The sequence below is a fragment of the Lutjanus erythropterus genome, chromosome 17 (genome assembly GCF_056507025.1).
Source record: "Lutjanus erythropterus isolate fLutEry1 chromosome 17, fLutEry1.hap2, whole genome shotgun sequence".
In the NCBI taxonomy this organism is placed as follows: Eukaryota; Metazoa; Chordata; class Actinopteri; order Lutjaniformes; family Lutjanidae; genus Lutjanus; species Lutjanus erythropterus.
This window is the reverse complement of record NC_139333.1, coordinates 16445630-16471324: the sequence shown is the minus strand read 5'-3', so window position 1 is coordinate 16471324 and position 25695 is coordinate 16445630. Positions and strand designations below refer to the sequence as shown.

Here is a 25695-nt window from a genome sequence, read left to right as displayed (position 1 = left end):
GTACTTCACAGAGAAGATTAACCAGTACCAAAATTACATTCTTGATAGTGTTTTAAGACTATACAGAGGAGATGAAGACAAGAGAGTAACTCAAACATTTTTAAAGGCCCAAAGAAATGAAAATCAAAGACTAGTTAATTATATGTGGTAATAAAATTTAGTTATTGACCCTTCCAAAGTCCCATCCATTTTTGCTCTGTGCTCCAATAACAGAAATGGTACCCGGCGGGGAATCAGTCAACTTTCTCTTCTCTTAGTTCCTGTATTTAGATATGCTATGGCAACATATAGTCAAAATCTTAAGTTACCTAATGTGTGCCAAACACTAACCAACTAGCCAACTAGTCAGCTAGTAATTGATGTATAGCTGGCTAATTAGCATAGTTTTGCTAACATTAGCTATTAGATGAAACTAGATAGGCATCAATTGATGTAGATCAGGTAGCTAGTGAGCTAACATCTTGCTACAGAACAAAACACTGTTTAGCTAACCAGCTAGCCAAAGGAAAGGGTCAACTAAGGCGCCAAAAAAGTGCGATTTAGGAAAGGTCAAATTGTCCAGCCCATTCTCACCACAAAGACAAGTGTATAGGTCACCTGAGCAAGCTTATTTTTACCTGTACATTTATTGATACATGCACCCTCTAGTGGCCATAGCAATTATGACAGGAACAAAGGAGGAAGTAGGATGATGACGCAAAAAGACAGAGAAAGTATGTGTAAGGAGGTGGTTGGGGTGAATAAACACAGGACTTTCACCCAGGAAACAGGGGTTTGCATTTCATGTGAAATCAAAAGTTAATGCTGACATATTTAAAGTTAAGTGTTACATTATGTTATGTTACTATACCTTACCTGACTCTACCGTACCTTATGTTATGTTACCTTATGTTTTCATCATGTGACAAATGCAACATACTTATTTAACCTATGCCACTATCTTTTCCTAAGCCTAACCTTTTCATATGCTTAATGTCACATGATTTACACCATGACTTGCGTAACATACTTAAGGTCTGGTATGTCTGTTGCTAATCATGGTTTTTGTTGTGGGAGTCAGTGGCAATTGACCTATTCAGTCATTTAGGTCTTAGGATGTGTTGAATCCAGCATGGTATGGATGCTTAATTATATCTACCAGCAGTCACTGATTATCATAATATAAAATTAACTTTATTAAGTAAATAATACTGTACCATATTGTGTAGAACAGTATGATGTAGTATGCAGCTGAGCACACCTGCATTAAAGCAGACTCAGCAAATTAATACATTTCACTGCTGTCACTGGTACATATTGTTATTTTAGGTGGTTAGTCATTTGGTTAATTATATTTTTGAGAGTGGGCCCCAACACCAGGTGTTAGTGTCAAACCATCAGTCAGTCACAGTTTATTTTATTTTATTGTTTTTAGTTTTTTTTCCCAGCCTTTTCAGTCCTTTCCTTCAACTTTGTCCTATACTGAGGAAACATTTAACAGGCCTCGGCTGCAGAGAGAATTAAGCAACCTAGTATTTAAAAATGAACATTTAATGGTGAATTAAACATTTAATCCAAAAGTCTTAAGCATCAATTAATTTTTAATCCAATCAAAGTTTAATCCAAAATGAAGGAACACGCTCATATTTTATATTTAGCATAGCTAAAAGATGCCATTTTACTTTACTTTCTCACATTTTCCTGTTTGTTCATGAGAGTTTTTTATGGTAAAGATTGGAACAGATTGGAAGCCATTATGCTGCGTAGGTGACAAAAAATTTGAAGCTATTTATGAAGCAGGAAAGTCTGCTTGCACATGGATAAATCAACACCTACTGCAGTGTCAATGTGACATGTTCACTTCACAGTTGATTTGACTACATGCATAGGCATTACCTGTACTTAAACCATTTTACCAACAAGAAATTGTCCTCATAGTCCGCCTGTGTAAAGTAAGGATCCAAAGTCTGAAGTCTCAGGAGGTATTTCTGGAAAATCTCTCTTTCTTTTCCCAGAATATTATCACAAAGGCATGTAATGGACGTTTCACGGTACATTGCCTTGATTAAATTTTCACTTGTGCAAGACATCCTCTCTTCTAATGCTATTTTTGTAACCAGTTTCAGCCTTTTTTCACCTCCGTCAAACCTTCAGCTACAGCTCTGGAAAAAATTTTCACATTTGAGTTGCAAATTGACTGGTGCTCATTTTTGTCACTTTGACCTTTCAGAGGCGCTCATACATTTACAACATTTGACAAATGTTGTCAGATCTCGTGGTTTCTGTGTTTGACAAATCAGAAGTCCTTAACCATCTTTTTTTTTTTCATCGTCACATTTCCGATACAGACGCCTGTCTACAATGAAAAGTTGTAAAGTGAAATCCTTCCCTGAATAGTTGTCTGTGACAGGACTTATCTCAAGGCTTATGTACTATGATGATGTTTGTGTTAGTTAGTTTTTTTTTTTTTTGTACTCTATTGTATTTTCATTTAACATGTTCAGAATAAATCGAATAATGTGCCCCTTAGAATGCCCTTCTAGTGGAAAAAAAAACCTGATTAAGTTCCCTCTAGAGTGCTCTTCCAGTGGACAAAATGTGATAAATTGTGTGTCAAGAATAAAGGATAACAGGTCAATAAATATGATCACCTACCTTGTTGTTACATGTGTGTATAAAGAGCTGGCTAGGTGGCTGGTAGAAATCAATGGCTGGACTAAAAACTGTTGTCAGATCATTAGCAAGCAGGCAGGGAATACCCTGACCACAGCCAAAAGAGCCAAATTGTAACCTGTTTCTGTCTCATGGAAATATTTTTGTTTTTTTTTAATTACAGTCTGTATTGTCAGCAAACCAATTCTCATTCTAGATTCTCCCAATTTTAGTCATAATATTGCAATCTGTCTCTTTCTTTCTGCACCTGCTTTCCCCGACAGAAGACACAGGGAAAAACTCCAGGCTCATTTCTCTGATAGCCGCAGCCTGAGGGACTGCAGCGTCAATGCCTCCGGCCTCATGTCCAAATCCACTCCCAGGCTGCAATACAGCCTCCAGTTCCAAAAGGTAAGACTCTACCCATTATTGATTTATATACAGTCATAATTTCATCATCATTATGATCAGTTTCATCTTGATATGTATAGTACTTCTCTAAAAGCAGAGGGCTTGACAGGATGATGTACGATGTATATCTTAATAATCTCTCTACTGGTTGAAGCTTATTGTTCACACTCGTATCTGACATGAGCTGAGAGACAGTGGGGAATTATAGTTTAAAATAAATGCATCATGGGTTATAGAGAAAAAATCTGCTTGCCATGTTCACCATGACAGATTCCTGTGAGAAACTGCAGATTGGAAACTCTAATCTGTGACATGTCACGGACCCTGAACTCACCATGCAGGCACAGCAGCAATACTATATGGCAGACAAATAATGTTAAATGGCACTTTGCTAGTGGTATTTGACTCCTGAGAATACCAAAACTGTATTGAATGGAGGTGCATTCACTTGCCGCATTGGCATTTTTGATTTAGCAAATGGGACTTTCTTCTACTACTTTGTTTTCTTTTTCATTTTTGCATTCTTGTGGCAGAGCTTAACATTTGTTCAGCAGGATGGAGAAAAAAAGCAAAATGTAACTCTCAAGAAAGGCAAAGAAAAACAAAGTGTTTAAAGTGATTAAATTATTGATTAATGAAGAAACACAACACCAAACCATTTTGGAGAGAAATGGCAGGAGTCAGAGGAGAAGAAATTTAATTTGGGCAGCTATTTGTTGCAATAAAGAAAAAATCACACAAAAGAAAAGAAAAACACAAAAGACAGAAAAAAGAAAGTAGCTTAAAATGGGTAACAAACCACCAGGACACTGCATGAGAGACATTCAGATGGAGATGGCATTGATATGGCTGATGCCTCCACTGAATTCTAAGGTAATTGCAGCCTAATGCACACTTGTGAAGGTCTCATCAAAAGAGTGCAATCGCCAAAACGCATTAGCACTTTCCTGAATGCATCCCTTTTGTTTGGTGTTAGAAAAAATGTGAAAAAAATTGTGTTCATTTGTTATTTGCTCCAGCACTCTTAATGAGATATTATTTTATTGTTTTTTAATTTGTTTAGTGTGCAGCTCTCTTCCATTGTTTGAGGAGAGAATACCCATCGCTACTCTCCTATCATATACTTGGGCTCATGTGCAGCTGGTCTTTATATATAGGGCTGGGCTGCACCAACAAGGATTCATTTTTAAACCAGATTAAATCATGGTTTAATTTTAAATTATGTTGCCCAAGACTTTAAAACTAGTTTAAAATTAAGACAAATTCAATTTAATCCTGGACGGCATGGTGGGCCAGTGGTTGGCACTGTTCCCTTACAGCAGGAAGGTTCTGAGTTCGAATCAGCTGGGGAGTTTGTGGCGTGCAGAGTTTGCAGGTTCTCCTTGGGTCCCTGTGGGTTCTCTCCAGTTACTCCGGCTTCCTTCCACAGTCCAAAGATATGCATGTTAACAGGTTAATTGGTGACTCTAAATTGTCCATAGGTGTGAATGTGAGCATGAATGGTTGTTTGTCTCTATGTGCGAGCCCTGGGTTTGAACTGGCGACTTGTCTGCCATCGCTCAACATCAGCTCCAACCCCCCACGACCCTTCAAGGCTGAGTGGTTGCGGACAATGAATGAATAAATTTAATCCCGTCTTTAAATCACGGTTTAGTCTTTACTCTAAGCTGAGCTTTCTATTGCAGCAAAATTTTAAACTGTGATCCAGTATTGACTTTTAACTTTCAAAATGGCTGCATTTTGAAGATGGATTGACAATCAATAAAACCGTCATGAAAACTGTTTTCCATTTTTAATCTTCCATTAATTGGTCACATTGTTCCACTGATTCAGCCAACACGTTTTTCTTGAACAGGGAGATAATAGAGCTTCTCTGCTGATCCATCATGATTAGGCTAACTAGGCTAGCTAACTTTTTAGCTTACTAGCAAACAATATAATGTTTTGGTAACTTTTCAGCTAGCTAGTTGACAGTGTAATATTTCATCAACCTCTTAGCTAGCTAGCAAACACTGATTAAACTCTTTTGATTACCATTAATAAACTCAGCTTTACTAAACAGAGTTTTAGATTTTTTCAAACTAAATGTGCAACAGAGCTCAGCTTAATTTTAAAACTCAATTTTCTCAGTTTAAGCCCAATTTTGCTAAACTCTGATCAGAGCTGATCTTAGACTGAATTAATCTTTGTTGGTGCAACACAGTCTTGGTATTACTGACCCTAGAAAATTCTGAAATCGTATAAAACCATCACGTAATGAGCAATTTGCGTAAGTAAAGGTTGCTCACTTTGATGAGAAACAAGAGGGCGGTGCGCCTGTTTGATACCGTTTGTTTCAGACACAGTCGTGTTTGCTGTTGCCTGAAATTCCTCCTTCAGGTTCAGCCTTGTTCTGTAATTTCTGTGTTAGTACTTTGCCAAATGTGGCTTGCACTGAGGCTCTTTAATAATGCAACAGTGTCGAGTGTCACACACTGAAACAAACACCCCCGAAGCTAACCCCACCCACGGAACTGCAGTTGGCACAATCTGAAAGCTTTTAGAGGGTGTCGTTGGAAATTATGGCTTTGAGCGGCTGACAGCAAAGAAGTTGCACAACATTTGATATAAATGTTGTAGCTGTTAAGTAGCTGTGTTTTATTAAATCAAAATAATTTCACATAAACAAGAAGGCAGCACATGATTTCACCGGACCACGAAGTTCCCACTGAAGAAAATACAGTCTCAGCACATCGGAGTCCATTTTAACACATTTGCTTCAGATGCAGGCCTATTGTCCCATAGCGCAATGGCAGGCCATTATATTAACACCATGACTGTGAGAATGTGGTGACAGGAACGTATGAGGGCTCAGCATGTAGTGCAGCCCTGTACCCAGCCAGAAAAAAAGCTCTCCAAGCTGGACACGGGGAGGGAAGTCAGGAGGAAGGCAAAGATAAAAATAAAAGACAGTAATAACACAACAGAGAAACAGGAGCTATAATAGAACAGTGTGAAAGGAGCTTAAGGTGGGTTGTGAAAGATCTGTGACTATGAGCACTCAGGAGGGGGCATGAGCTGGACAGACCAAGGAAAGATTAACAAGTGAAACCTATTTTTCCACAGATTTGACACAGCGACCCCAGACCACTGCTTCCCTCCGCCCACTCCCTCAGCTTGCGACCATCTAGGGAGAGGACATGTGCTGTGGGTGGCGCGGTCCTGCAAATTCGCTGGGTTTTCTTTAGAGGATGATTTAGACTGACAAAATAAAATACTCTACAAGGAGGAACAGAGTAGAGTGTTCTTAAAGAGGCTCAAAATATTTGGTGTGTGCTGCATAAGAGCATCAGAACACGGCAGTGTGTGTTTGAGGCGGTAAGGTGGAGGATGAGCACACTGAGCTGGAAACAAAAGGCTGGCTCAGTCAAGGCAGGTGCAGAAGGGAGGGTGAAATGAAGTCCATTCTGGTCAGTGTCTTCCATACCATCTGTGTGATAAACTGATGCACCGCTCCAGTGTCTTTAACCTCCCCCCCAAAATATGTCAACTCCCTGAACTCGGGTGAACTCGGCCCAAGACATTTTGCCTCAAGGTGTGCTGAGCAGCAATGCACAGACTTATGCAGTATATGTGCTGACATCATTGTTACATAATGATTTCTGCAGCAATGCTCCAAGTCTGAGCCCACTAAGAAGTTACTAAACCCTTTTTAAGATAGGCACCTGGACATTGCCTCTATACAACGTGTGCTCTACTGCCACATAGCCGCATTACAGAAAATTAAGTCTTAAGTTAAGATAGGAATAGTCTAAGATAGGATTTTTTTCCTAATTTGGCACAGAAGCAAATCCTAACTTTAGAAATACAATCTTAACTTACTTCATCCTATCTTATCTCAGTTTAGGAAATCCTAAATTCTCAATCCAACCTTGATTATGAACTTTTATATTTGCTACCAATACTTCTCTTCTCATCTCATTGAGTTAAACAACTTTGTATCTGTTGTTTTTTTTTCTCAATGAAATGTTACTTCCCTGAAAAATGGGAAGAAATAATCACAAGAGTGATGAGGGTGTTTCCTCAGTGAGAACTTCACTCTAATGAGTAAGGTACCGCGATTTCCCCAGGTACGTGGATGGAGACAGAAGCAATCGATCTCAGACTTATCAGATTAATTAAGATCATTCTGTGGATCACAGGTCAACACTATTACAGGTTAAATTGAACAATGAAGAAAAAGTAAGCAATGTAAAATAAACACCCTTTTAGCATGTTAATCCTTTTTAAGCGTGTGAGATTTTAACTTTTTTGAATAATTTTATGGTTTTAATCAATTCTCATGAATGCTGCTTAAGCCTACATTTGTCTTTTTAACATCATCATAGCATTCAACATTATTACAGACCATTATTTTGATATATTTTTAACTTATAACAGATTATGAGTGTGTTATCATTATTATTATTATTAGTTTTTTTTTTTTAGTGACCTCATGGCAGATGTGTTGGTAACATTTATAGCCCAAAGTCCAAAGATTTTCTTTTTGCTAACTCAGGAGATAAAAGAAAGAGCCATCCACAGAATTCATTGTGTAAAAGGAATAAAAGAGCAGCAATGCAGATTAAACAAGTTGGCTAACATGACCTGGTGGAAAAGTGAAATTGAAAGTCTTCTCTGCTTCTCCTAACTTGGGGCGTGCCGATGGCATCAGCAAATATATGGACTATCGAGAATTACCTCATTCAGATCCACTTCAAACAATATGTACTATCCCTTTAACAGTTATCCTAAAGCGAGAGATTATTTGGGAGAAGATGCTTGTGCAATACATTTTTCCTATCTTAGTTAGGATAGGAACATTGACACAGGAACTGTTCAACTTCAATGGCCTTTTTTCCTAAATCAGGTTCTAATCCTAAATACCATTACCGTTACCAAATGGTTACGATAGGAACTGCAAGTTTCAAAGAGCCAACTAATGCGTTACTTACCGCCTGGCATCTAAAATAGGCACCTTGGCAGCTGCACTGCCTCTATATAATATGTACTTTACAGCCCCGGACTATTAAATCCGACTTCTCTATGCACCTCCCCTGGCACAGGCAGCATTTATACATATTTCTGTGTTTCTTCCATCTGTTATTGTAAATCTATGCATATTTGCACATCTGGAAACATTCTGGTGCATATGTTCCTTCCATCTGTAATTTTGAGTCTGAATGGCCATATGAATTGCACAGGCTTCTGCACTTAACTGTAAATATTAGCAGTCGTATACGACAGTGAGAGTCGTTTCAAGGGAAAGGAAACCGAAAAAGGAAAGGGTACGTAATTGCATAGTTAAACACCTCCCATCTCCTGTGAGAGTCGAATCAACACCTATCTGGCAATAGAATAGTGTCTGAAATAAAAAGAGATGGGGTACACACCCATGAGACACACTGCACAGACACAGACATGCACCAACATGAAGGAATAAGGGCACACAGACTGGGATGACAAGACACAAAGACTCAATTCCCCCAGCTGGAAGCTGGTGTGGTGGTAAATAACTAGTCTAGTCTTAGACTAAGAAGAGACTGAGTCACCCTCAGGAAGGAGGGAAAAGCTGCATGAATACTTCATGTGGGTAGAGGATGGTAAAGGCCACAGAACAGAGCCTCCTGTACCAAAATCCACAGAAATATGACCTCAGAATATTTTATCAAAAGCTCAGGTGTGCCAAGAGGACGTGTTGTGTTACACCAAAGTCAATTTCACAATACCCGGAGGTCATAATGTTCTCAAAGACACAGTGTCTTCTTTTTACAAGACAAGACAAAGACAGCACCAAATCCTGGATACCATAGGCTTTTTAAAGATGATTTCTGAATATGTTATCAGATGTGCAAAAAAGTACCTGCAGAAGAAACACGTGTGAATCAAGGTCTCTCTCTTAAAGTTGTGCTTGAAAAAACAGAAGTCACAGTAAGTCATAAGAGTGCCATAAAAAAGAGTAAAAGAATAAGAAAATAAGTGTGGAAATATAAAGAGATATAACGAATAGAAGCATTTTCAAGCCTTTTCATTTGCTTTCACATTTATTTGTTTATTTTAAAAATATATATTCTTATTTGTCCTTTAGATATAAATTTTTTTTTTCTGAACATTTTTTTTAGTTCTGTGTCATGTCATATATTTATTTTTCTGTCTTTATTTTTGCACATGAACATGATTCGTGCAGAAACTGACTTAGAAGCCTGGAAAGGAGGAGATGTCCAAAGCCATTATTTTATGTATTTCTCTTTATATATTTCCTTACTTTTAAAATGTATTAATCATTATTTGCTCATTACATTTCAGCAATTATTTTCTTATTTTTATTTTCTTACTTTTAGACTGTGTTGAACCAACAGAGATTCATTTAATGTAAGATTAGTTCTAATCCATGTTTAGCAAAACTAAGTTTAAAATGAATAAATCCAGATTTAAAATTAAGATCAGCTAAATTGCACAATTGAAAACTAATCTCAGTTTAGTAAATCCAAGTTGATTTATGTAATCAATAGTTAGCGTTAAATCAGTATGGAGGTGCTTGCTTAGAAATAAAAAAGGATGCTGTCGGGACCTAGTAAGTATAAAAGAGGGAGTGTTCACTTTAGCTTCTGGCTGCTCTGTATTCTTTAACAAAATGTTATATTGTTTGTTAGCTAGCTAAAACTTTAACAAAACCATACATTGTTTGGTAGCTAGCTGAAAAGGTAAAATGTTACACTAATCACTTGCTAACTGAAAAGGTTTTTATCTTACTCATGATGGCTCCACAGAGAAGCTCTAAGTTTTCTTCTCTTGAGAAAAGCTTGTTGGTCAAGTTAATGGAGTAATATGGCCAAATGGCCTGATAGTAAATCTAAGAATTGAAAACAGCTTAACAAGTACAAGAAAAAAAGATTGTCTGGCAAAAACTGGCAGACTGCTGTAATAGATCAAAAGGAGTTAAGGAAAAGAGACACATTATAAAACTAAATAGGTGAGTCTGTCGCATAATTTTCTTCAAGGAACTTGATTATTATGCTCAATCCATCTTGAAAAGGCAGTTTAAAGTTTTGGTGCACAGAATTAAATGTAATCTACGTTTAGAGTGACAACTCAACCAAAGTTTAAATTCAGTCTTTTTTCATGTTTGATTTGGTGCAACATAATTCAATGTTAAGCCATTTAATTAGGTTTAAATTCATCCCTGTTGGTGCAACCCAGCCCTACGGATTCATTTCTTTTATTTTTTTTAATGTTTTGGCACTCCTATGGCTCCATAGCACAGTGCCATCAGAGAATTAACCAGAGCGCCAGTATGAAGCCGCAATGGAGGAAGGATATTAGCCACTTGTTCAGCAATTGTTGTGACAGCAGTGGGGATGATATGAGAGCTACTGTAGGTCTCTCCATGATTAATAAAAGGACAGGCCGGCGCAGCTTAAAAAATTAATAATGCTGTCAACAGTTACAAATTCTATGCTAATGTGCATGTCTGTGCATAATTCAAAAACAACTGATTAACATTTTGATATCAGGTAGAGCCAAAATTGTGCTTGCGATCAGCAGCGGTCACATCTTGGCTCAGAGAGTCGACACGGTTTGAGCAGTAAGCTACATCTGGTGGTGGCTTGTGCTGCTGCTGGTTCAAGGATTGTCCTTCATGAAGAATGGTCAAATATCCCATTATGCACAGTTCAGGACCTGTGATTTGATGGTAATCCACAGCGGATTAATGCTGCTCTGAATGCATAGGTTCTCCCTTCTTCTTGTTATGTAGATTTTCTGTTATTCCATCAGACTCCTGTATTTTCCCTTTGCCTCCCCTTGAAATAAATCCACAATTGCGTTGTGTTTATCCGTGGCTTTCACAAGAGGCATAAAACAAGGCAAAAGTGAGATAGGAGGGAACAAGTGAAATAGGTTGCGCCATGCAGGTCTGCCATTGTCTGCCACAAGCTATTTATTTTATCCCCTGACATAGATATCATCCTGCAGGAAAGTTTGCCACTGCAATTGTTCCAGAAAGTGAGGCGTTGTGCACCCGCAGGGTATATGAGAGGGTGGCCAAAATGATCCTATTTTCTTGCACAACTAGTGAACAGCAGTAACAGCCCCCTCTGGGAGTCAGGAGTGTAAGGGAGGAAAAGAGGCTTATCGGGCGTGAGACCCCTGAACCAGCTCGAAGTCACATACAATAGCTTTAATGATGTACAATCAGACAGACGGAAAGGCCAGAGCGGGACGTACTGTAACTGCAATAACAGAATTATCTCGTGACTTAGCGTTGCGCAAGGGGGTTCTTGAGGGCATTCGTGGTCGTGGTGCCAGAACTCTGTCTGGGGCCTGTTGTAAGATAATGGTATTCATTTTGATAAGAATAAAGGGAAAGAATTGAGGGGGGAAATTCTTTAGGAAACCATTAATGTAATCTTGTGTGGGATTAATTCTTTAGTGCAGCGGGACTGCTATGAGGGCCATGGTGGAGTTTATTCACAAAGCGTCCCCTCCTAATCTGCAGTTTAAAATGTAAAGTGTAATTAAAGACACTCTGGCTGGCTAAGGGGGGGATACATCAGTGAGAGAACATCCTCAACCTGTCTGGGGACTTCAACCTGAGTGGAGACTTAATGCTAAGCCACAAGCAGTATCCCTGGCATTATGTATTACACCCTGTGTTGACTTACATAATCGCTCACATCTTGTTGTCGATCTTGATCGTTATAACAAATGAATCCAGGCTAAACTATTACGTTTTGCACGGTTTTAGGACACAATCTGAAGCCAAGCCTTCAGGGCAGGTATGCTCCATGACATTTAATGCAGCAGATCCACATTTATTTGAGAATACACTTAAAAGACACAACAAGCCTTAGTTTGCTAAAATGAACCACAGACCCTTTCCACACAACGTGCAAAATAACAGCACCCTGACTCTGTTAGACCGATGAAACTGAACCTTAATGGTAACACCTGTGTATACCCTACTATTTAATATCGCAATGGCTGCTATGAAATAAGTCTTTTACTCTGTTTTTGCGCTCACCGTATGCACTGCTCTTCTTCATTTTTGCAGAGCTGCAGTTCTCACGGATCGTCTGCTAAGGCCGGCAGCATGGCACCGGGCTCATCAGCAGCAGCCCCACCTATCCTCAGCAGAGCTCTGTCGAAAGGGAAACGCTTCAGGTGAAAATGTGACATCCTCTTATTCCCAGCCCTGTTTCATATCTTTCACTTTCACTGTGTCCAGATACAAGAGGCAGCCAAGCGAGAAATGTAATCATCCTGCAATATGGTCGAACATATAGACCTCAAGATAACTGTTAGAAAGATTTATCGTGATTATAAGTGAAGGAAAGTATGTTAATATATATCTTGGATACATTGCCAACACTATAAGCGTTGCCTGAGTGCATATGCGTAGTCAGAATCAGATGTTTTATAGAAGGATTATTGGTATAGCTGGTTTAATAAAATTGAGATCGGAGTCTCTCAAAATAGTTGGGGAAAGTAAGATGTCTTTATTTACATGCCATGTCCAGTAAATTGAGCAAAGTGATTAAATGTGTACTCAGGCAGATTCTGAAACGACGACTTGAGGAGAAGTGAATTTTAATGTGCAGAGTTTAAACATTGATTCAACAAACTTCCTTTTCGTGCCATCATTAAAATGACAGAAGATTCAACAAAATTAACAACATTTTGCTACAAGAGACGTCGAAAGCCGGCTGTGCTTTGTGATCACTGCAGTCAGGATCAAATGCTGCCATTTCAAATCCTCAGCAGAGCACAGGGATGCAGGTTTAGAGCATCCCGCAATGTCTCTATCTGGGATGTGTACAGAAAGGCTTCATTTGCTTTGATGATGTGAGTGTAGGCACACTTTGACAATTAATGACATCCAGCTACAAGAAGACGTTTATTTCCCTTAGCACCTATTACACTCATCGTCTTGCAAATCACTAAAAATGTTTGATTGCTGGTAAATCTCTACTTTTCATTTCATCTGATTGTCTTGAGCAGCATTGTGTTGTAACTGCACTGTATAATGGGATACAACAGAGAACAGGCGGTGCATAAGGCACATTTATTTCAAGTCTCATTATGTAGCTATGTGCACTAGACAAGGCTTCAATGGTATGTAGTTTGTACATACAGTACAGGATGTACAGTGATTAGAGGCAGCTATGTTTGTGAAGATAAAGGGGAAAGGTTGTGCGTATACAGCCAGAGGGAGTTTTCAGATGTCTGTTTGACTGTGATGACAACTTTAGTGAAAACCCCGCTGAGGCTGCAGTCGCTCTCTGTTTTAATGGGCCAGTGCTGTGTCACAGAAAGAAAGTTTTTTTTTTTTTTCCAAAAGGTTGTCATGTGTGGCTGCAGGGATGGTTGCCAACTCGTCCTGGCTTTTTATTCTCCACAGTGTCATGCAGGTGCTTCATGGAGGGCAGCTGACAGTCAATCATCTGTTGAGCTTGTTCTCAGAGTGGGAGGAGGCAGGGGGAGAACTAGACTGTGATGGATGGTGTTGAGATGCTTTCAGCTATTGACCTGAGAAACTGGTCCACATTGTGAGCTATCAGGAGAAATGCCCCATAAAAGCATGTCAATATGGCCCATCAATATTTCTGTAAAAGGTCACCTGTGCATCATTGGCTTTATCACTGGGTGTGAGTATTTGCAGATTGATTCAACTGCTAGATTTTAGAGAATATCTACTGAACTGGGAACTAAAACAGTGTAGACATCACATAAATCAATGAAAATATAGACATGTGATAAAGATTTTTCTAAAAGTCTACAGTATAGTCTGTATTAGACAGGTGGACATAGCTTATGGGTCTGAAAAGTGAAGCTAATGCAACCTGCATTCTTTTAAATGGCCATCAGGGGGCGACTCCACTGGTTGCAAAAAAGAAGTTCAGTTGAAGGGAAGTCTGTGAAAATGACCCTACTTCTCACCTGATTTATGACCTCAGTAAACACACACATACTAAAGTACATTTAAGTCCAATGAGAGCAGCTGTTTTGCAGATACTTGGACAAAAATGACAAATAACATGTTCAACCTCATGGCCGTTGCAACAGCAAAAATCAGGGGATGACTAAAATAAGTAGGATGAATGTCACAATGAATGTACAAAATATCATGATTCAATATTTAATACTTAATTGCTGTACAACTTAGCTGTTAGTAGAGTTTCCTCAGTGTGCCCATGACAAAACAACAATCAATCACAGCATAACAGTCAAGGCACATAATAAGAAAAGGCACACTTAATCCCCACACCATAAAACATTAAATACGTCAATGGATTTAAGATATGAACAGTATAATGAAGAATAAATACTCACAGTTTAAAACACAGTTAGGGCTTTGCTTTTGTAAAGTGCTGATGCAGTATTGGGGAGGAAGCTGTTGGGGGAAATGTGGTGTTGTAGTTTTCATGGCCCTGAGTCTTTTTCCTGTGGGGAGAGTTATTAAGATCCAGTTGGTGAGGTGTGTGGGGTCCTGTCTATTTTGTAGACCTTTGCGGTGCTGAGCGCGGGTCTCGTAGATGTCAGAGATGGTGGTGAGTTTGCAGATTGTTTCTGAACTTTCTCTGTTGAGCTCAGGAGCTGCCATACCTCGCAGATATAGAAGAAGTGAGAAGACTTTCTATCGCAGCTCTGTAGAACGGCACCATCCCCTCTCTGGACACCCCAAACTTTTCAAGCTGGCATAAGAAAAAGAGTCTTTGGTGGGCTTTTTTTTTGATGATACAGGTTGAGTTATCATCCCATTTCAGACGGGAGTAGATTGTTGTTCTGAGAAACTTGAGGCTGTCCGCCTCCAGGCCATTGATGGTTAGTGGCAGGAGAGACTTTCTATCTCTTTGAAAGTCAACCACCAGCTCCTGGCAATCCATCCATGGTTGCTGAGATATTTCAGTCTGGACCATTGATATAAATAAAGACGGACAACACATCTCCATTTCCTCCTGCGGTACAAAAATGAATCAAAAATGCCCTGAATACAAGCGCTGCCATCCTGCCCTGGTGACATAATTTGGAGTTGGACGAGCTGCGGTATCTACGTTGACCCATACACCCAGCCAACTCAGTCGCAAGCAGGGCTCAAACATCAATCATGGTGTGAAACCCCCCTTTTCATAGCATCCAATAACTCATTAAAACCAAATTTATGAGAAAAAATGAACACTTGAACATACATCAATGTGATAGAAACTACCTAAAAATAACAGAAACCATGACTGGGGAACACTTATTTGATGTTTTAGTTTGGCCCATGTCTCATCTGCTAACAAGGAGGGGGTGGTATCTGCAACCTGTACTGCAGCCGTCCACCAGGGTGCAACAGAGATGTTTTGGCTTCACTTTTGGGGAGCTGTCATGTTGTCTATCTTTATAAATGTCAATAGTCTGATGCCACATTGCTCTAGGGATGTATGTCTTTGGTGCAGACTAACATCGTCTCTGTATGTGGTATAGTACTTGCTCTGCACATGTCAGTGAGGAAAAATGAACAAATCAATCATCTTGAAGCAATCATTTCAAATTCTGATACATTCTGAATAAACTGACCAGCACAGCTGAGCTCACTCATGTCCGCCTCTTCTCGAGCATATTTCTGAGTTGCTTTGCCAGCACAATCTGAGGGGAAATAACACAGTCCAAGTCAATGTATAATCATCACACTGCCAGTAGTCAATCATTGTTTTCATTTGAGCTATTGTGGAATTTGATCAATCTCCAAAATTCCATTGTCGTGATTGGATTATGAGGAAATTGTTGTAGGCTAATCAATATGCTCAAGTCAAGTCAGTGAGCAGGAGTTTTTCAGAGTGGATCTATTAGAAGTGAAGTGAGGTGGATTTCCATGTGGCCCACTTACAGACTTGGCTCAGGTTCTTTGTCACATGACATCCCCCTCTGTCTCTCCTCTCTTATATGTCAAATAAAAGCATAATGAGAGGACAGCCAATTAAAATATGCACAAGATTACTCTCACAGCCAGGCTTAGCCATTTAACATCAGGAGGCTGTTCGGGCTCGTAAAAGCTAAAAAGCAATACATTATTTTATGTTATGTCTTTGAAATTCTGAGGTTTAAAGACCTCTGAATTTGTATTTACTGGTCACCTGTCAAATGAGAGTGGTTGCTTTCACTCAAAATAAGGGCTGGGGGCTTGCAAAGGAGCAAAGTACCTAGATGGGCTGCTCTCATCCATACTGCAGCCAGCCATCTTGTTGTGGTTTCACTTTTGAGCTGCTGTCATGTTGTCCAACTTTATATATGGTGATGGTCTGGACTAGAGACAGGCATCCCATTTAAGAATTTATGTTCTAAATAGTCCGACTAACACCTTGTCTTTATGTAGAAAAGTAGTTGTACACATGTCAGTGAGGAAAATGAAGAAAGCAATCATTTTGAAGCAATCATTCCAGTTTTAATATCTGATGGAATCACCACCCTCCAAGTCAATGTATAATCATCACACTGCCAGCAGTCAATCTGCGCTATTGTGGAATTTGATCAATCATTAAGATTCCATTGTCATGATTGGGTTATGAGGACATGCAGGCTAATCAATATGCTCAAGTCGAGTCGGTGAGCAGGAGTTTTTCCACACAGGCAGATCCATTATAAGTGAACTGAGAAGGGTGTTCATGTAACGTACTGTTTTAGACTTGGCTTGGGTTTTTTGTCACATGATGTCCTCCTCTGTCTCCCCTCTCTAAATGCCTCTCATGCTTACCCATTTAACATCAGGGGGCTGTGCTTTTTTTTTGTGAATTGTAGAGATAAGCAGCTGCCTTTCAGTTTTAGACCTTTAACATTTAACATTCAATAATTACAGCAGCCTGGTGATTCTGTGCACAAAAACATGTTTTAATTTCTCCGGCTTTCAGTTAATCCTAATTAAAAAATCAGCATGCTAATAGCCAACAAAACTGACATAATTCAGCTTTATTCATATCAACTTTTTACAACATCAGTAGATGCAAAAGCAAATGCTGGCAAAGACCAGAGCCAACATTAGCCATGCTTATTGTTCCACAGCCACGGACATTTAGAAATTATTGTAGCTTAATATTTTTTGCACAGTGTTCCAGTCAGCTATCAATTAATGACAACAACATGGACTAGACTATTTAGTCTACTGCATGAATTAAAATGAATGAGGGAGTTCAGATTAAGGACAAGCTTGAAATTCTTAAAGTTTGGGCATTTTGATTACTATTTAAACACAGTCCACCACTTCTTACATTTTGTAATGTCGGGCTGCCGCAATGCCAAATTATTCAAGAGCAAAAATCAAGCTGGGAGAATGTTTGTCACTGATTTGTGTTTAGTGCTTCAATACAAACAAGTTTTCCCACACAGCAGTAATAATATGTCAGAAGTTGTTTGTGTGGCTCAGTTTATCAAACACAATCAACTGACCTATGGCTCACAAAAGCAACCGTAGCAGGTGATCAAAGAGGGAGCTGCAGAGCTGAAATGTATTCAAATAAACTGAAGATTATTTAGGTCCGTATTTCAGAGTCCCGCATGTGCTGTGGGAGTTGTTTGTTCTATGGTGATATACTCACACATCAGCTTGCAATATAGTGCAGTATAACTTTGATTCACATTTCATGTCGTTGCTTTATTGCCGCAGACACGCAGGGATCTGCTTTGAAGTCGACCACCCACTGCCCACAGAACAATTTAAAAACAGAGTGCCTAGGCAGGAAGCACAGTTTCTTAGGACTGCTGCTTCCATTCTTAACGGGAGCAAGATATAAACATATAATGGTCATTTTCATGTGGGTATAAGAAATATGCTTGTGTATATATCAGCATATAGTCACAAGCAGTGTTTGTTATGTTGCATTTTTAGCCAAGCAAGCTTTGTGGCTCTGCAGATGGCAATGTCAGCCGTAATGGTCATTGATGGTCCTCAGAGGATGAATAATACTGCTTTTGCAGATCCTGTCATTTTTACTCTCAAGCCACCACAAGGTGGACATGTTCATGATCAAATATCTGCAGAACTTGGGCCAGTCCAATTAGCCTCAGCTGTGTGTTGTGTGTAGTGTTAATTGACAAATTTTAGCAGGCTAACAGACGAACCTTTCCAAAGACTGCTCTGCCTAATCCCCTGGTAGGATGAGAGCGACTCAGCCATTGCAGCTCACATTTCTGTTACCATATAGCACTGTACAAACTGTCGCAACAGCGAGCTAGCACCTGTGAGGGTCACCAGCCAACCAGACCACTCTGTAAGCTGCTCTCTTAATACACCAGCCTTGTAGACAAGAGGCTTTCATTTCCCCGGCAATGAATCTGTTGTCTAAATATTGCACTTGTGTGTGATGAGGATTCGGGGGAGACGGACTACGAAGTGTTGAAAGGGACACAGCTGAGCTGATGCGGGCAACTCTGTGGAACGGCACTTGGTGCGGACAGCCAAGCCTAGCAGAGCACTCGCATGCCGGTTAGGGCTGCCAGCGATGAAGACAAGTCGCTGGGCTGTGGGGAAGAGACTATTATGACTCAGCGTTTCACATTAACTTACATCAAGTAGCTGCAGCAACTCCCCTCTGGGTAGGGTTAGGGATAAGGTTGGGGTGAGGTTAAGGGAAGGGGAAACACATAGATGGGAAAAAGACTTCAGCACAACACCAGGAGCTAAAACATAAGTTACTGTGGCTGAGTTGTTCTCCTTCTGAGCCTGTATAGTTTGTAGCACCGATTAGCATCATAGCCAGGCAAACACTGATGTTTTGCAGATGCCTGGAAGGCTATAACCAATCAGAGGAGGGGTTGGTCTTCCTGAAAGGTGCACCAGATAGCCGCATCCAGCGAGTCAGATCAGTTTCTCCCAGACTCACAGAGCTGTTATGACTCTAGACTTTTAATCATTTTCTACCACAATTCATTCTCTCCTCTGTTTGATTGAGCCATGGCGAATGATATAATGCGTATGTAAATTGTCTTGCTTAGCCCAGTCTGATGCTTTTATACTACGGTTATTGATGCAGGAAGTCAGCTGACTGGTATATGATGCTTTCTCCACTCAAACATTAAACAGAAAGGTCAATCCATTCTAGTCCATTTTACATCCATGAACACAGGAGATGAGATACAATAAATTAATTGAGTGGAGTTAGCGCTGTTTGAATGTATGCAGCTTTTTCACAGTGAGTTAACTGAGTGATATTTGCCCCCCCCCCCCCTTATTGTTTTTTTCTTCTGGTTACAGGAGTAGTTCCCTTTCACTCAGTCCTGCCCAACAACGGAGGGAGAATAATTACTTCAGGACCCCACCCATCTCCAGGGGAAAACACAAAATAACGACAAATCTCATCGATGGATCCAGAGTTGCTGGCCACGTCTACAAACACCTGCAGGAGGATGAGTCAGCAGACATGGAGTCCATAAGAAGGTGAAACTCTTCTTCTCGCCTTTTGTCAGTTTTGTCATGTTTTCCTCAAAGAGGAAATTCTCATCACCCACCATCTAGCTGAGGTCAAATAACCGGTTCAGTGATACAGACCCCCGAACTAACTGAGGTTAAGTTGGAGTGGCAGAAGGATAATTTTGGGAGAAATGAGTTTATGACTGAAACGCTCTCAGTTCAAATCCGTGAACCAGCTTATGAAATCTGATCCAGGGAAATAAATGAGATCTGCTGTGCCCTCCTTCAACTGTGACTGTCACAATTAATTTGGAAAACACACTTGATCCCAACCGCAGTATCATGGTGCTGGGGAAGTCCAAGATATGAGTGTGTGTGTGTAATCCTTCATACATTGCCACTGGGCTGCTGCTGTGAATGAAAATGTATGGTTTTATCAGGGTTAAAAATACAACAACAGCGCAAAGCTAATTACCAGATGAGTTCACATGAACTTCAAGACGTCCAGAATGGTTTGATATTGGCTAATGCTCGAGCATTATGTTGGAGCTTCACATATCGAATAAATAATTACATTTTCTATCATTTACGAGCTAAATGTGGAGCCACATTGGGTGACTGCAGCCTTCTAGAACAAGACTACAAATTGCAAAGGATTAATTTCAGGCATTTACGCATCTTCAGTGCTCCTCATGCTCGTCCTGATGTCAAGTCAGGACAGCCAGTTGCCCCATTTTCATGGCTATCATGAGTGAAGCACAGCCACTGGCGCTGTTTCAGGAGGCATTAAAAGCAGGGAGGACTTTTTTGGCAGAGCCACCTCTCGCCAGTTGGCTATCTGGGGGCTTAAAATAACTTACACATTTTGAAAAGTACAGTCTGATGATCCTCGCTGGCACTGGCTCAAAATAGGTAGCCTGATGTGAAATCCTCTCTGGCACAGTTATTATCAAAGAGGCGTGTTGATCTGCTGTCCTCGAGGAGGGAGGAGATGATCTGTGTAGGAGCAAATAAGACGTAACAAAGTGTATCAAATTAGACAAAAACTAATAATAATATGCTCTTTACATAACAGTTTTAGACCCTTTATTGGACCCTTGTTAGACTTTCATTGAGGGTCATTAATGACACATTACAGCGTAAGTGTATTATTACCCACTGTTTGATTGTTAGACTTCATTAGAAAGTAATATGAGACACGTTACCACAAAACTAAAGTGAAATCACATACCTGCCACCTTCCTAGTTAAAGATTAGAGAGGAGATATTTTGTTTATAGGTGACTACAGCAGAACAGTACTGTAAACTGTACTGTCTGTGCAATGTGTCATTAATTACCCTGTAATAAAGTTTAATAAGGGTCTCACAATGTGAACCAAAACACTTTAGCTTTAACATGGTCCTAATTACTCTCTAATAAAGTCTAATCTTATCTTATTTTAATAAAGGGTCTAATACTGACTTATAAACAACATTATTTCTAGTTTTTGAATAATTTAATACAAAGTACAGCTTGTTATGTCTTATTAATGTCCTGTCAAATAAAGTGTGGCCCAAAGTTGCACATTATTCCACATCAGTTCAAACTTTTTCTACAGATTGTTAATAAGATTTATGTTACATAACATCTACCAAAGCTGGAAAATATTTATCTTACACCGCTCATTGAGGTGCTTGTTTTCCTCAGTAGAATAATGCATAATGTCAAGTAGCTCCACTGGCATTTCCTCTTAAAACCAGTAACACTGAAAACATTGAATTATTTTAGGTTTTATTTACAGATGCAAAAGCAGAGCATCTTTAAGCCTGAGTAAGGCAGTCCTATTTAGCATATGACTCAGAAACAGCCTAATTTGCTGTCAGCGTGTGCAACTTGAGCGATGGCACTGTTATCAGAAACGTCTGTCATTAAAGCAGTAGTGTCCCTTGTGCATTCCACATACTTAAAAGTGCCGAGCAATGTTCCTATTAGCATGCCAACCTGATTGAGCGTTACAGTGACTTGTAAGATACACTGCAAGCTGCCAAACTCTTTATGTGACCTATTTCCATAATTTACATTTTTAAACAAAGCTCCATGGAGCTCAGCAGTTCTTTCAAAATGGTTGTGCAGAGAGATCCTCCAGGAGCACAACAGTTTCCCTCTTAACACACATACACATTAATGTGCACAAACGCACACACCCAGAGAATAACAAACAAATTAATAAAGAAACTAATGAGAATTCTTCTTTTAAAGGCAGAATCTGTAAGCTATGAGCTATTAAATCAAGTAGAGACGAGCTGAAATAAGAGAGCCTCTCATCTTCTTGGGGATAACATTTTATTTGTACAGTTAAACAATTTAGTTCTCATTAGTCATTGATAATTCCCCTCCAGATCCATCAGTGCAGTGTGTTTCACTGGCCTTCAGCAGGTTGAAATGACGTATTTTTCTCGACTTAACAGCCGTACAACAACAAGCTACCAAGCTTACAGCCCCCCCCCCCCCTCCTCCTCCTCTTCCTCCTCCTCCTCCTCCTCCAGCCCCCACCTCTCCCTTGTTGCCATGGATACACCTTCTCATCTCTGGAAATGAGAAATGGGAGGTGGAAAAAGGAGAGTGAGAGAACGACAGAGAGGGGGAAAGTGAGGAAAGATTGTGCGGAGATGATGAGAGTGCAGCGGAGGAAGGAGTGCGGCATGGCAGGAAGTGTTAAAAAAGAGACGAGAACGGCAAACAAACATGAGAATACTCTTCCATGTTTTCCATTTTGTGACAACAAATCCCTGCAGAGTATTGTCAGTTCCATTATCCAGTGTCAAAACATATATTTACCCATCGCAGATAAGGACGGAATTGAAGGCAAATTTGCTATGGGAGTTATTTTTAGATATGTTTTGATCTGCCGGATTTACCTCCAGCTTGCATTCGCCCTCCTAATACCGAGGGAGGAGTGGGAAAGTAATTCAATTATTTAAACTTGGTTATGCTACAAACAGTCTCTGAAGGCTGACAATAACACTGGCTGTCTCCTAAGGCTGTGCCGGGGTGATTCTAAATGTGAATTGAGTCTTTACTAACAACATTAACTCCTGTGCAAATTCAAAGCATATACAAACTTACCCACTTGACACTTGAATAAGTTTCCTCGCTCTGCTGTATTATTTTCACACTGACTGAACATGATGCGTTTCCAGCTTGTCGACACCATTTCGTGATGCGTCACTCATTCGAGATGCTGGACTGCGAGATGCTTCGTCACGCAAACGTACAGGCTGGGACTGAGGCTGTCACAATCATTACATTTCAGCTGGTGATTGTCATAAGAATAATTGCGAATACCAACTTAAAGAACTTTTTTTCACAGCAGCCATTTCAACATGAAATAATAGTTGACACAAGGATACATATTAAGGTTCCATTCCATTCAGGTCAGTCAGAGTCAGGTTGCTGCTATTGTGCATCTGTTCATCTTATGCCACTGTAAGTTTAATACATTTCTGTTTGCCTTTTAGGCTTTGTAAAGAAATATTGCCTCCACCAGACGTGACATAAATGATAACTTTACTTAAATATACAAATAAGTTACTGACTATGACAAGTACCAATAATCAAAATAAACAGTGTACTGTGGCCAAAACAGGTCATATGCTTCTCTTCCTCAGACAAGTAGTGCAAATTTCAAGCAAATGAACAGAAAATCAGTAAATGAAGTTTCCAAGTCAAACACCTTGAGGAAAGAGTGCTAACCAAACATCAAATGGTGAAAAAATGTGGAATTAGTGATGGAAATATGACATTTATATTTATCCAGCTGTTTTCATACAGGTGACTGAGAACAATACTAATGGTTATGCAAAATTATAGTGGTCAGCTCTGTGCTCCACAACAGTTGAGCAAGCTTTGGTACCTTGATCAACTTCATCCTTTCCTAATATTAATGCAAAAAGTGAATTAGCTAACTAAAGATTGATGTATATTAGCTAGCTAGTTAGAGGTAGTTAGTGTCAGCAAAATGCTACATAACTAGCAAGCTAACCATTAAGGTTGTGTCCAAAATAAAATCTGTTCCCTACTTACTGACATTAATTACGTCATTGCAGTTATTTTTCATTTTAGAGTAATGCTTGAATGCATATAATGCTTGGTTAGTCACCATCAGTTGTACGATACTTTTCAAGATGCATTGTGGGATACTCAGTCCTCCATATAGGGTAAGATAGTTCTCACTATACATTTGGACATCACTAAAAAATGGCAAACTCACTGTATAGTGAGTAGTCAGTGATTTGGACACAGCCGTAGATTAGCTAGCTGGTTAGCCAACGTTTTTCTTAACATTACTGAACTTAAGATTTTAATAGCATTTTTCCCCAATCCCCCAGCAACATCTTTTAACCATCTTCAAAATGTGTTTTTCTTTTCAATCCTGACGAGCCGGCAAAGGGACCAAGGTAGCTCAACACAAAGGGCCAACTGCGATCACACTATTATGTAATGATTGCGACAGCCTTATCTGAGACTCTCACACCCAGAAACACACCTAGATTCACCCTAAATGTCAGATAAGCCTTTCAGATGCACATGTTCAAGGAGGCGATGTATAATTTGTCCATATACTCAGACGGGTCAGGGTCAGGAATCCAGCAGCTTTGTTTTTAAAGCCTGAAATCTTCAGGCTGTCCTGAGAGAAAGGATGTTTCATTTTAGCATTCTTGCAGCAACAACAATACGGAATACTTATGCCGTGGATTAAAAATAATTACACTAGATTATGAAAGAACAATACCTAAATAATTATAAATTTGTTGGTGCAAGATTAATTATTTTGTGAAACAACGAGGGGAATTAAATGTTAAAAAGCATAAAAGAATGGTAACCTTATCTCCATATTCTGTATAACTCGCTTTCTTTTATTCCTCTGAGGAAATGGGTGTCCAGGATGCAAAAGGTCACAATGAAAATGACTCTGTCTCACTCTCAACCTGCCATTTCTATTCTTTCCTCTGCCTAAAGGTGTGATTCTGCTGGTGGAAGAGTCGGTGCCCTCCTCAGCAGGACCTCACTCTCACACTTCGCCGCCAGAAAGGGATGGACCGAGGTCCCCTGCACCCGCCTGGATAAGGGAACAACCTTCCTGCCACCCTCCCTGCGCACCCAATCTGTTCCCATCATCCCTTCGCTCCAAGCGTGTGACCTCGAGGCAGGGAATGTGGACATGAGTGACCGTAACCAAGGGGGGCTCCTCAAGTGGCACCCCATGCTGGCTGGAAAGACAGCAGTGCCCATTAGCAATTCTCCCTCTCCCCCCTGTGAGACTGTTGTGCTGGCGTCTGCTGTTATGCCCGGCGGTGTTAGCCCTCCTGCCACCGCCACCGCTATGCTGGGGTCGGAGAAGAATCTCAGCTTGGCACAAACACCCTGCTCCATTGAAATCACAGTGGAACTCGCGCAGGAATTAAAACAGAAAAGCCTTTCCGGCCCCATGAAAATGTCTGGGTCTCACAGCGAAATCCACCGCGGTGGCACAAACACTCTGGAGGCTGGGACTGTGCAGGAGTCAGAAGGGAAAAGTGTCCAATATCCAGCTAGAGTTCTGCACACGGGCAGTGGGACCAGAGGTTTGAAGGCAGCAGGCCAAAGAGAAGCCCGGGGACAGTGCCAAGGTCAGGCATCCCTCGTGTACGGAGGCGCAAACTGCTCCTTGGCCACCAAAGGACCCAGCTGCAGAGGAACTGGAAACGCTTACGCCAAGCCCTCTGCAAGCTGATTGGATTAACTCTGTAAAGCTTCAAAGACAGTGTTTCCAATAACTGTATACCTTTGCTGGTGGCACAGGATGGTAGGAGCAGGTGGGACCATCTGTGTGGCCACACGGACCAATGACAGATGGCGGGCCAATTTTGAAGGAACACAAAACAGATTGAACTGCCGAGGAAAAAAATATTGACACAACAAAAGACATCAAATCATAAAGAAAAAGAGACAAACAAACACACATTGTGAATAAATGTGACTCAATAAGGAAAAACAAAAACCGTGACTTGAGTGGAAGCTTGACTTAAACAGTGTATTGAAAAAAATGCCACTATTTAAAAGGAGCTTCTACTTAGAAACCAAAATAGTGTGTCATCTCTATGTTGTTTCTCTATTGTAAAGAAATGAAATTATATACTGTATGTCATATAATATATGTCATATAGACGTATATATATTTGACTACAATTGTGACAAAATAAAGACTAAGATAACAGTGTTAATTAAGAAA

General features: G+C 40.0%; 1 protein-coding gene across 1 annotated transcript in view; it reads left to right on the top strand.

The window, feature by feature from the left end:
- The window catches only part of nrg3b (neuregulin 3b), a 264266-nt gene extending 238571 nt beyond the window's left edge, over positions 1-25695 (top strand). Inside the window, exons 6-9 of the mRNA XM_084741668.1 lie at positions 2916-3042; positions 12113-12222; positions 19289-19471; positions 24444-25695. Coding sequence (XP_084597794.1) covers positions 2916-3042; positions 12113-12222; positions 19289-19471; positions 24444-25197 — 1174 coding nt within the window. The 3' untranslated portion in view covers positions 25198-25695. The remainder of the gene's footprint in view (positions 1-2915; positions 3043-12112; positions 12223-19288; positions 19472-24443) is intronic.